This window comes from Bison bison, unplaced genomic scaffold (assembly GCF_000754665.1).
Source record: "Bison bison bison isolate TAMUID 2011002044 unplaced genomic scaffold, Bison_UMD1.0 scf7180017864290, whole genome shotgun sequence".
Lineage (NCBI taxonomy): Eukaryota > Metazoa > Chordata > Mammalia > Artiodactyla > Bovidae > Bison > Bison bison.
Window position 1 is genome coordinate 341440 of NW_011494862.1, and position 13728 is coordinate 355167.

At 39.3% G+C, this 13728-nt stretch overlaps 1 protein-coding gene across 1 annotated transcript in view; it reads left to right on the top strand.

Moving 5' to 3' along the window:
- The window catches only part of AK4 (adenylate kinase 4), a 96630-nt gene that overhangs the window by 58820 nt on the left and 24082 nt on the right, over positions 1-13728 (top strand). Inside the window, exon 3 of the mRNA XM_010850259.1 lies at positions 1957-2076. Within this exon, the coding sequence (XP_010848561.1) occupies positions 1957-2076 (120 nt within the window). The remainder of the gene's footprint in view (positions 1-1956; positions 2077-13728) is intronic.

Genomic DNA, 13728 nt, shown 5'->3' on the forward strand with positions numbered 1-13728 from the left:
ATGAAAACTGACCTTTTCCAGTCCTGTGGCCACTGCTGAGTTTTCCAAATTTGCTGGCATATTGAGTGCAGCACTTTCACAGCATCATCTTTCAGGATTTGGAATAGCTCAACTGGAATTCCATCACCTCCACTAGCTTTGTTCGTAGTGATGCTTTCTAAGGCCCACTTGACTTCACATTCCAGGATGTCTGGCTCTAGGTCAGTGATCACACCATCGTGATTATCTGGGTCGTGAAGCTCTTTTTTGTACAGTTCTTCTGTGTATTCTTGCCACCTCTTCTTAATATCTTCTGCTTCTGTTAGGTCCATACCATTTCTGTCCTTTATCAAGCTCATCTTTGCATGAAATGTTCCTTTGGTATCTCTGATTTTCTCGAAGAGATCCCTAGTCTTTCCCATTCTGTTGTTTTCCTCTATTTCTTTGCATTGATCGCTGAAGAAGGCTTTCTTATCTCTTCTTGCTAAAGCCACTCAATTGCACAGTTTTAAATGGTGAATGTTACGGTGTGTGACTTGTTATGTTATGGTATGTGACTTGTATCTCAATAAAGCTGTCATAAAAAAATACAAGTTTTACCTCCTATCTAAAGGTGAGGATCCTATGAAGAATCATTGAAATAACACAAATAAAATGTTTAAAGCACAGCACCTGCTAGTTTGTATTCCCAGTTAAAGATTCTTATTGTTGCTCTCAGGTAAAGTCATACTGCTTGAATATTGGTAAGCTGCAACTTTCAGTCGCTGCTACATTTGTAGAATATTACCTGTTAAGTAGTACGCAGTCAATAAATCCTTACTGAATGAATGTGTTTTGCTCACATTCATGTTTAGCCACTCGTATGTTCTTTCTCTTGCAGTGCGTTTCTGAATCCCCATCACTGGGCCTAACAGTGGGCTCTCTGCCCCGTGGTAGTCATCCAGTGACAGGGAACTCTTCACAGCCCATGTTTCAGTGTGGAAGGTGAAGCTGGCAGTGTAGATTCAGACTGTGGAAGGAAGGTCTCTACCTTATTAAATTCAAGCAGAAGGTGGGGGCAATTGGTTTTTAACCTTTTTTCCCCCAGTAATATAATTCTGCCCTGTGTTTTTATAAGAACTGAATTGGCCTGTCAAGAATGTGTTTCTAATGGTTCATGATCAGATGGCTAGAGAGCTGAGGACTTCATCTGGATTAAAAAAAAATCAGTTTCTAGAAATTTAACAGATGTTGTTCTGAACCCAACTGACAATTTCCACGTATAACAAATTGTTATTTTAAATTATGATAGGAGCATTTTTTTCTTTGAAAAAAAAATTGAAATTCATGTCTTTTCACGAACTTGGCATTCCACTAAAAACACTTGAGTTGCTTCTACAACTGCGTCAGCAAGGTGCCATCTGCTTAACTGAGGCTCATGAAGGAAACCCATTGTTGTTTGTATCATCCAGCCCTTTTTCTAGAAGAGTAGTGGACAATTTTCCCTTTGGTGTCTGAGGAATGGTTGAGTCTCTCAGCTTCCTTTAGTTTTCCCTGTACTGTGAATTGTGAAGTTGATCCTTTTTCCTTGTTACCGGAAACTGGTGGGGGGCTTAGGTCCAGAGTGCGGCTCACTGCTAGCAAGAGGCTGGACTTCTCTCCTCTCCTGGTCTTTAGTATGTGCCGCTCTCCCTCTAGACTCCGGCTTTATTTCCTACTCTGATTTTCCCTTTGCCCTAATTTATATCTCCTTTCATTTTTATTTCTGTCTGTGTGTATCTTCAAGAGATGCTCTTCTAATTCTTTGGCAGACAACTGAGAGACAGGGTCACCATTATTGAAGCCAATTTTAAAAATATGACTCTTTAAAAACCTTTCCCCCCAGGACATCAGGCAGGAATGGAAGAAAAAGCAAAACTGTCAGGAGAGAGTTGGTAAGCATTCCCCACCCCACCCAGAAGCTTTTTTGAGTGTCTCTTTTTCCTGTCTTTTTAATAGAAGTTGGTGATATGGCAAAGCAATACATAGAGAAAGGCCTTTTGGTTCCCGATCATGTGATCACACGCCTCATGCTGCTGGAGTTGGAGAACAGGCGCGGCGAGCACTGGCTACTTGACGGTGAGTTGAACCTGGGGGTCCACCGGGCTCCTTATTCTGCTAGTAGTGGGTCATGGTCTCCTTGAACACTTCCATAATTTCTTACAGATTGCAAAGTGCCTTTTTTCCCCAGTCATTTCTTTAGACATATTCCAATTTGGCAACATAATTAAAACACCCATGTGGGTGAAGCCTTTTAATTCCTTTGTCTGCAGACTACCATCCCTAAAGCCATCAACTTGAAGCAAACCTTAATTGAATTCCCAGTATTGTTCCAGTTTTGATGGTACTTTTTGTTTCCATGACTAAGTCATCATAAGTATGACTCATCTTAAATCAGAGGTTCTTTCATTCAAAATAAGCCATGTAAGTTAAAAGCATTTGTTATCATTTTTTACCTGTCAGATCTAAAAAAGAGAAAATCTGAAAATCTTTTTTTATTGAAGGTGTAAGAAATAAGTATTCTTGAGAATAAAATGGGTAATCTTTGGAGGGCAATTTAGTAGTCTTTAGCAATTCCCTGCTTCATTTCTTGCATAAAAATATATATTCAAGGATGTTTATTTTCAGCAATCTTGGCAAAACACTAGTTGTTGTTCAGTCACTCCACTCTTTGTAACCCCAAAGACTGCAGCATGCCAGGCTTCCTGGTCCTTCACCATCTCCCGGAGTTTGCTCAAACTCATGTCCATTGAGTTGGTGATGCCATCCAACCATCTCGTCCTCCGTCATCCCCTTCTCCTCCTGCCTTCCATCTTTCCCAACATCAGGGTCTTTTCTAATGAGTCAGCTGTTCGATCAGGTGGCCAAAAGTATTGGAGCTTCAGCTTCAGCATCAGTCCTTCCAATGAATATAAAGGGTTGATTTCCTTCAAGATTAAGTGGTTTGATCTTGCTGTCCAAGGGACTCAAGAGTCTTCTCCAGCACAGCACAGTTCAAAAGCATCAATTCTACGGTGCCCAGCCTTTTTTATGGTCCAACTGTCACATCCATACATGACTATTGGAAAAGCAATTGCTTTGACCTTTGTTACAAGACACTGGTAACAACCTAAGTATTTATCTTGTGCTCAGTCCCTTAGTCAGAGCACGTCCAGCTCTGCAGCCCCATGGACTGTAGCCCACCAGGCTCCTTTGTCCATGGGATTTCTCAGGCAAGAATACTGGAGTAGGTTGCCATTTCCTTTTCCATGGATCTTTCTGACCCAGGGATTGAACCCAAGTCTCTTGTATCTCCTGTATTGGCCGACGGATTCTTTACCACTAGTGCCACCTGGGAAGCCAAGTATCTTAGCCTAGGGTTGCTTTAAATTTTGGTATGCCTATTAACCAAATATCTATATCTATGTATTGATATAGATAGTGCTCTAAGATAAACTGCCACGTGAAGAAAACTAGTTGCAATATAGTATATATCATATACTATTATCTCTGTAAAAATGGAGGGATATAAATTACTGTATGTACTTATAAACACATATATAAGCTGTCTTAGGAAGGATATAAAAAACTGATAACATGGTTGGCTCTGGATAAGGATTAGGGTTGGGAGAGAGATTTATGTTTCATTGTATATACCCTTTGCAATTGTTTGATTTTTAATATCTAAGTAATACATAGGCCTAATTTTTCAAAAAACAGGCAAATATCATATGAGATCACTTACATATGGACTCTTAAAAAAATCAACCTTATTTATAAAACAGAAATAGATCCACAGACATAGAAAATAAACTTATGGTTACCTAAGGGGCTAACAGTTGAGAGGAGATAAAGTAGGAGTTTAAGATTAACATATACACATTATTATATATAAAATGGGCTTCCCAGGTGGCTCAGTGGTAAAGAATCTGCCTGCCAATGCAGGAAATGCAGGAGACATGGGTTTGATCCCTGGATCAGGAAGCTCCTCTGAAGTAGGAAGGAAATGGCAACCCACTCTAATATTCTTGCCTGGAAAATTCCATGGACAGAGGAGCCTGGTGGGTTATAATCCATGGGGTCACAAAGACTTGGATGTGACTGACCATGTATATTAATATATATAAAATAGGTAAACAACATAGATGTACTGTGTAGCATTGGGAACTATATTCAATATCTTATACCTATGATGGAAAAGTGGAGAAGGCAATGGCACCCCACTCCAGTACTCTTGCCTGGAAAATCTCATGGACGGGGGGGCCTGGTAGGCTGCAGTCCATGGGGTCGTGAAGAGTCAGACATGACTGAGTGACTTCACTTTCACTTTTCACTTTCATGCATTGGAGAAGGAAATGGCAACCTACTCCAGTGTTTTTGCCTGGAGAATCCCAGGGATGAGGGAGCCTGGTGGGCTGTCGTCTATGGGGTCACACAGAGTCGGACAAGACTGAAGTGACTTAGCAGCATGTATATAAATAACTGATTCACTTTAGTGTATACTTGAAACAGCATTGTAAATTAACTTCAATTTTATAACAATGGTTTGAAAAAAGAACAGCTCTGTGGTTCCTATGATATGTTACCTAGGAAAATGCATACAGATGCTCATACATGAACTACTACAGTTTTGTACTTCAGGAAGCTGGAATTAAGAATCATCTACTTTAAGTAGATGATTCTTTAAGCCCAGTATAAATCTTTTGATTTATTAATTGAAAAAAAAAAATAGACTATAGATTCCTTGGCAGTGAAAATAGAAACTTGATGAATATATTGCTTTCTAGAAATGAAAGGATAGTGAGATTTATGTATAAGAAACTTCTTTCCATTGCAGAGTAGTTTTCCTTTAGTTCACTCAGTGTATTCTTTCCTGTCTTACTTTGGAGAACCAAAGCCTCAGCAAGTTGTGATAATGTGAATTTCAATGTTTGTTAGCTGCAGAGAAGCCAGAGTGAATTGTCCTACGTTTTAACTATCAGATTGCCTATTTCTCCTAAAGTCTGGAGCTGTGAATCTCCAAAATGACTAATATGTTGTAGAGTAGTTATTCTGTATCAGTGTTTCTCAAAGTGTATAGTGTTAGTAATGGCTTGATGGGAAAACACTGTAGTTTACAAAATGTAAGTTTAAATATTAAAGATTGCTTGAATTTATTGAGTACTCACTGTGTGCCAAGTAGTGATCTGAGCTTTAGATATTTATCTCATTCAGTCCCTACAGTGACCATATGAAGGTAGAGATTGTTATTTCCATTTAATAGATGAAAAAATGGAGGCACAGTAGGGTTCACTTACCTATTCAAAGTTAGTAAATCCAGAGGTAACCAACTTCTTAGGACTTTAATGAACTTTTACTATGATAGTGTGATTTAACTCTTCATAGAAAGCGATATCATGAGGCATTTTCTGAATTTATTTAACCCTAGAATCTCCTACCCTATTGAGAACCTGTGTGTTTGGTTCTATGGCCCATTCTTTGTGAACTCTACTGTTCAACATCTATTCTTCAGTGTGGAGGTGTTCTGAAAAGTTGACTATAGCGTAGATCATATCTTTCTAGAATGCCTTCCATTAAAAATATTGGGAACTGTATTCTCGTGGGGCTACAGGGAACCAACAGACTGAACTGAAAACTTCTGTCAAGAGAGAGGCTATAATGGTCTGTGGAAAGTATATGTTTGTTTATTAGTAATGAATAAAGCTCCTACTGTGAGTCAGGAACTATTAGGTGCTGTTGATAAAATGACAAGACACTTTCTCTATTAAGGGACTTATATCACAGTAGGGGAGTCAGATGTGTAAAAAATTATGACCGTGTAATGAAATCAGTACCCATGTGGGTACACTGAGGACCCAAAGGAGAAAATTATCTCTTCTCATGGTAGAAAGTGGGATTGGCAACTTTATGGTAAAAGAGATGACTGGAGTGAGGTCCTGTAGGTTGATGAATGGGGTTGGAAGGAGGATTTTTTCTTCAAAGGGGTAATGTGAACTGGGTAAGAGAGGAACGACTTAGCCTAGTGTTTTCCTGTGCCTGCAGACAGAGGCATAGGAAATCCTGGGGTGATGGACTTTGATTCTATACAGAGATGGTGGAACTGGAAATTGTTGGTGATATGGACCACTGAAAACTTGTGCATGTGTTCTCAGTCGCTTCAGTCGTGTCTGACTCTTTGTGACCCTATGGACTGTAGCCCACCAGGCTTCTCTGTTCATGGGATTCTCCAGGCATGAATACGGGAGTGGGTTGCCATGCCCTCCTCCAGGGGATCTTCCCAATCCAGGCATTGAACTCACTTGTCTTGCATCTCCTGCATTGGCAGATGGGTTCTTTACCATTAGTGCCACCTGGGAACCTCACTGAAGACTTAAAAAGGGGAATAGCTTGATCAAATCTGTTGGTGTTTCAGAAAGACTATTCTGTTAGCAGGAGAGCGATTAGATGCTGGGGTAGGGGAGGAGGTGGTGACCTGAAGCTGGGGAAGAGATTGTTAGCACAATTGGACCAAGAGGTGTTGAAGGCCTGAATTTAAGCATCAACAGTGACATGGCCAGGAGGCATCATTCCTGAAAGATTGCCTTGATGAGGGAAAAAAAATTGACAGGAGTGTTGACTGATGATAGGCACTATAGACCTGGGGTTCTCTATGATTGCCTTCCCAGCTTTTGGAGTTTCTTGGCTATCAGTACCTTACCTATGCTTCTCCAGTTATGTTAATTTCTCCAGACTCTTAAATATTTAACTCACAAAAATTAGCCCCCCACTCCTTCTTTCTTATGCTGGTATTTTCCATGACTGATAACTTGAACTTTGCCACCACTTAACAGTAATTTACATTTCTCTAGTTTAAATTCTTTAATTGTAAGTTTTCTCACCTTATAAAATGAGCTCGTATAGTTTTAAGTAAACTTAACTGTTAAAAAAAGGATCAAGTGTCTTAAACTCCTTTGGAAGGTGGTTAGTGTAATCACCACTAATCCCAGTAGTACCAGTGCTTTCAAATCCCAGCTCTGCCATTTACCGGCAGAGGGTAAATGTCAGTGACCTTGGGCACAGTACCTTATTAGCTCTCTGAATTTTACTCCTCATGGAAAACAGAGATTACAGAAAGGATGAAGTAAGTGAATATACATAAAGGGCTTAGCAGAATTCGTGTGGTTATAGAAAGTATTATATGAGATTTTGTGATTTGTTGTACATGAGGTGTAGGTCGGGAATTTTTTTGTTTTTTTGGTGATTATGTGAAGCATTAAGTTCAAAAATAGTTTAAAACATCTTCAGCTACACGAAGTTAAAAAGTCAGTTTCAGTTGTGAAATGTTTTATGTATCTTTTCACTGCTTTGCTTTTGCCATAACTTTTCCTCTTAGTGAATGAATAAGTGAAATTCTTTTATATCATAGGCCTGTTTTTAGTAAAGTACGTCAGTCTCCTCACTGATTTAGTTTATAGCTTTCTCCTTGAAAACCCATCTGGTCACGGTTTTGGTTGTGATTTTCCTTTAAAGCTCTGGAAGAAATCCTTTTGGCAAAGTGGGGACCGTCAGGAATGCTAAGTTCTATGTTCAGATTGCAACCCGTTATGTTCCAGGGCATGTGCTCTGCGGAGGACGTGCCGGTTGAGTGTGCTAAAGGTGATTGAATGTGGAAAGGTCAGGAGAAGAATTTTGGATGACAGATGACTCATCATCTTGGTCCATATGGCTGTGGAGAGGCATCCTGCAAACAGTGGGTGGAAAACGAGCAGTGCAGATGCATGCCAAGGAAACACCAGGGTGGCTGTGAATGGGCTTGGTGAGTGCTCTGTGGCTTGGTCAGCCGTGTACTTGCTAAAAACAGTCCAGTACCATCTTGTCTTCACAGTGTGCTTTTTAGTTGGATAAGAAACACTCTTTTTTGTATTAATATGTGTATACAGGTGTGGCTTTCCCCCTCTTTTCTTTGTCTTTCTTTAGTTTCCTTAGACGTTCCATGAGTGAGAGCAGTTTTATAAAAATAATTTTCATATTTTCTAAGATATTCAGCCAGTGGAATGTCACGTATAAGTCTTCTAGTTTTGCTGTGAAACTCTGGTTTTGATTTTGCTTTTTTCTTTAAGATGTTTATGGCTTACTAGGTGATATTAAGGTGAAATAGTAACTAAGGCACAGTAACCAACCCTTACAAATAACCAGCTCAAATACAAATTCTTCATTTAAAAAGAAAAAAAGCTGGCTGTGAGATGAGGCCCGTTGGGAGGTGTGTTAGGTAATAGATTTCTTTCCCCCTATTTCTAAACATGGCTGCCAAAACCTGTGCATTTAAACAGTAAAATGCTCTCAGGCTCAGTCCTAATTTATCTCAAGTTGTAACAGAATTGTCTGCCAGATGACTTTAGGTGTAGGTATCGAAATATTTTGTATTTGCTGTCAAAGTTTGGTTTCATGGAAAAAATCTTCAATTTTGGAATTGTAAGTGGAATATAATTTAAACCTTTTTATTGGAGATAAAGATACCTTTACAAGGAGAGTCATCGTTCGGTCATGTTCCATTTGTATATTCCATTTGATTTTGTTCTGAGCACTAATGGGTGCTCTCTGTGGGTAATTCTGGGATTTTTTTTTTTTTTTTTAGCAGAAGTCAGAGCCACCTGAATGTGTGCAGTGTTTGTATGTGTTTGCTCTGACCTTATCCCAACTTTGTATTTTTCTTTCTGATTCAGACCTTTGAAGGGTGTGACATCCCGCTGGGCAACATATGCCTACAGAGAAAAAGCCAACAATCACATATCTTCTGAATCACATCTTTCAAGAAAATGCCAAGGGCAATTTTTTTTTTTTTTCTGTTGCCCTTGGGAATGTAGGGTATGTCAAAAATAAAACATGTAGTACATTTTTTGGAAGGTCACTGAAGACATTCTCTGTGAAGAAAAAAGAATCAGGCTTTCTCCTTGTATGTGTATGAGTGCATGTATTCAAGAGGGTAATACCCACTTACCTTCAGATGTTTAGTCCTTGGGCTTCCCTGATAGCTCACTTGGTAAAGAATCCACCTGCAATGCAGGAGACCCCAGATCAATTCCTGGGTTGGGAAGATCCCCTGCAGAAGGGATAGGCTACCCACTCCAGTGTTCTTGGGCTTCCCTTGTGGCTCAGCTGTTAAAGAATTGCCTGCAGTGTGAGAGACCTGGCTTCAATCCCTGGGTTGGGAAGATCCTCTAGAGAAGGGAAAGGCTACCCACTCCAGTATTCTGGCCTGGAGAATTCCATGGACTGTATAGTCCATGGGGTCACAAAGAACCTCTGTATCTTCAATCACTATTAGGGCAGTATGTATGCTCTCCCAACCTTGAACAGAAGGTGTGAAGCAATTGGCGTGACTGCTGAAGAGTGGAGAGTCACAGACTTGAAGGAACTCTGCTGGGCACGGTGGTGGTTCTCAGGCCTGCCAAGCATGGATTGAACAGTCATAATATCTGGCATCTCACCAGGCTCATCCTTCTTGACATACTCATGTGTATAGGAATGAATATGAAAATGAAAAAGATACATGTATATGTACAGAAATCAATATAGTTGTTAGACATTAGCATTTCAATACTAAACTGCAGAGAAACCTAAAGTGTTAAGTCTTTGTGAGGGTCTTTGGTTTAATTAACAGTGTAAGAACTTGGTTTTTTTTTTGTTGTTATTGTTAACTTTTTATTTTATATTGGAGTACAGTTGGTTAGCAATGTTGTGTTAACTTCGGGTATACAGCAAAGTGATTCAGTTATACATGTACGTGTATCTTTTTCAAATTTTCTCATTTAAGTTGTTACATAAAATACTGAGCAGAGTTCTCTATACAGTAGGACCTTGTTGGCTATCTATTTTAAATATAGCAATGTGTATGTGTCTGTAAACTCTCTAGCTATCTCTTCCCCGTTGGTAACCATAAATTCAAAGAATTTGATTTTTATTCCACGGCCCTTCCTTGTTCAGTGTCTTTGGTGTCTGTATGAGCTCAGAGTATCTGAAAAACACTGTAAGACTCTGGATCTCTTATTCATTTCATTGGATTCTCTCCTGAGACTCTGTCTCTGTGTCTATTTCTGGTGTGTTTCTTCTAATTGATCTGACTGTTGCCTCAGGATGAGGAACAATCTTAACATAGTAGACAATCCTGACTTTGTTTATTCCATTTGTATTTTCAGGGAATGATTAGATTTTAACATGGAAGCATTAAGGACCATACGGAAAACAAACATTTGAACACATCCTAGGAAAACTTGGTTCAGAGATCAAGAAGCAAATTGAGTATGCATTATTTGTGTATCTCATCAATCCATCTGAGGAGGGAATAGTATTACTTCCTGACCTTACAGTCCAGGAGGAGCAAATGCTACTTAAATAATCATAGTGTAGGATCTTGAGAACACCAGTGAACTAGGTAGGAGGGGAGAGCTAGCACAGAGGAGAAAGTGACTGGCTCTCTTGAGGCTGAGGGAGGCCTCCAGGAGGAGGGGACACAAAATTTTGAAACTGGGAGTAAAGCACAATCTAGACAGAGAAGATCATGCACGAGAGGTATAGAGGTATGAAACAACGTATGTGTTCTGAAAGCTACAAGTAGTTGGATAATTTGAGAGCCAAAAATTATGAGCAGATGAGGCTGTAAAAGTGGGTGGGGGCAAAAGTTAAACACTTCTTGAAAGGCAAAACAAGGACTTGAATAATTGTCAAAGTTAATATTAAAAATGAGTTGGAAGGAAGTTAAAAATAAAAATTTAAAACTGAGTTTGGAAGAGTGAATAATTTATTTTTAACTTTCCTTCCAACTAACATTTAAAAATTAGCTAAATTAAACAATTTTTAGAGGGAGGATGAGGGGGGGGTTCAAAAGGGAGGTTCAATATATATATACATAATATATATATTTATAGCTGATTCACATTGTTGTACAGCAGAAAACAACACAACATTGTAAAGCAGTTGTTGTTGGTTTGACTCCTATAGACCTCTGCAGGCCAGGACTCCCTGTCCCTTACCATCTCCTGGAGTTTGCTGGAGTGGGGTGCCATTGCCTTCTCTGTATAGTTCGCTAGTTTAAGTAATAATAAAACAATTATTGTACACTTACTTTGAACGTGGAAGAAGCATGGATTTGAGAGTCAGGTCTGAATAAGTAGTTTGTAGTCTCCCCTTTCCTGGATTCTTTTTTCTCATCTGTACAATAGGAGTATGTTTGGCATAGGTTTGCAAGGATTGACTAACAAATGTAAAACTTGTAGTAGAGTTCTGGAACATAGTAGGTGGTCAGGTGGTAGATATGTGTTCTTATTTTCAGTGTACAGATAATTTAATTGATTATTATTAATGGAAACATATGTAGGCAAACACTGATATAGATGTTAGAACTTAAAGTGTTGAGAAAATTAACAAAAATATTGTCATTCCATTAAGGATCAGCATATTTACCCCTCATTATACACCTGGGGAAAGCCTAAGTAAATGAAATCACTCATCTTCCGTTAAACCTTGTCTAGTAATCTAAAACAAAACAGTATAAAAAGCTGTTGATTTTCCTATTACTAACAAGAAAACTCAGATTTTGGAAAGATGAACAAACTGATTAGGATTAAAAATAGAAGGTGGTGTTGAAAAAAGCAGACAGTTCATTTTATTATTTTTTTTCAGGGCTGCACTGTGTACCTTGCAGGATCTTAGTTCCCCAAACAGGCCCTCGGCAGTAAAAGCACCAAGTCCCAACTACCAGACCAACAGGGAATTCCCACAGATGATTTAATTTTACTTTTTTCACATTGTTCTTGTAGAAATTATTCATGACCACTATAAAACATTCAGGCCATATGAAAAAACGCAAAGTAAAAGCAACAAATTTTGCCTGAAATCCCAGTAGCCAGAAATAACAAGGGTTAGCAGTTGCAGACCACCATTCTAGACACCTCTCCATGCACATAATGCAGGTAAAACTCTGTAAGAATAACACCATACTTTACATACTTTAAAAAAAGGCATTCAGTTTTACTCAAATTGAACTATAGCAGAAGCTAAAGTGAACCCTAAGGAATTAATACTGAATTTCAGATAAAAACCTTCTTCATCACAAGGGATATTAATTCCCATGGAAGCCTGTTAAGATTATGAAAAGATGAGATTGACATATTTGTTTTTTTTTTTAATCTCACATTTCAAATTTAAACAATATACTTCCATTTTTTCCCATCTCCTCTCCCTTTCCTCCCAATTTTGTTAGCATTTAATGTGAAAATGTATTATAAACTTCTCTAACTTCCCATTTTTCAGTTTTACAGTTAAGAAATTTTAATGAATTCTGTGCACTCATTTTTCCCCCATACCACTCCTCTGTTTATTTTATTTTGATTAATCTTAGTTATATCACTGAATATACTAGAAACTGTTGAATTATACACTTTAAACAAGTGACTTGTATATGAATGAAACTGAACTACTTTTTAAAAATTTTTATTGGAATATATAGTTGATTTAAGATGTTTCTGCTATGCAGCAAAGTGAAACAGTTATACATATGTCCACTGTTTTGAAAATTCTTTTCCCACGTAGGTCATTACAGAGTATTGAGTAGAGTTCCCTGTGCTATACAGTAGGTTGTTATTAGTAATCCATTTTATATATAGTAGTGTGTATATGTGGAGAAGGCAATGGCACCCCACTCCAGTACTCTTGCCTGGAAAATCCCATGGATGGAGGATCCTGGTAGGCTGCAGTCCTTGGGGTCGCTAAGAATCAGACATGACTGAGTGACTTCACTTTCACTTTTCACTTTCCTGCACTGGAGAAGGAAATGGCAACCCACTTCAGTGTTCTCCCTGGAGAATCCCAGGGATGGGGGAGCCTGGTGGGCTGCCGTCTATGGGGAGACACAGAGTCGGACATGACTGAAGTGACTTAGCAGCAGCAGCAGCAGCAGCAGCAGTGTGTATATGTCAGTCCCAATCTCCCAACTTATTCCTCCCCCGCTACGCTTCCCCCTGGTAACCATAACTTTGTTCTCTACATCTGTGACTCTATTTCTGTTTTGTAAATAAGTTTATTTGCATTATTTTTAACACAGCTTTCCCATTCATCACGTGGTTTACTGGATTTTATTGAATGCCTCTCTTCTCTTCCTGTCTTCCCTTCTCCACTGCCCTCCTGGCAGAACAGCTCCCGAGGTGCTATATTCATGTTTGAAAATATCTCCTTGTTGTTTAATGTTTTAGCTGACTGTGATATTCTGAAGTGGTCCTTGTGTCCTTTGCAGTCGAGTTTCATTGTCTTCTGGCCTGGTTTATTGCTCTGTAGAAGCCCAAGGCCAGTTTGACTGTTTTACCTTTTGTGAATACGGTTTCTTTTCTGGTATAGACTTTCTGAAGAATTATTTCTTCCTCAGTTCAGTTCAGTCGCTCAGTCGTGTCTGACTCCTTGCAACCCCATGAATCACAGCACGCCAGGCCTCACTGTCCATCACCAACTCCTGGAGTTCACTCAAACTCATGTCCATCGAGTCTGTGACGTCATCCAGCCATCTCATCCTCTGTTGTCCCGTTCTCCTCCAGCCCCCAATCCCTCCCAGCATCAGGGTCTTTTCCAATGAGTCAACTCTTCTCATGAGGTGGCCAAAGTATTGGAATTTCAGCTTCAGCATCAGTCCTTCCAATGAACACCCAGGACTAATCTCCTTTAGGATGGACTGGTTGGATCTTCTTGCAGTCCAAGGGACTCTCAAGAGTCTTCTCCAACACCACA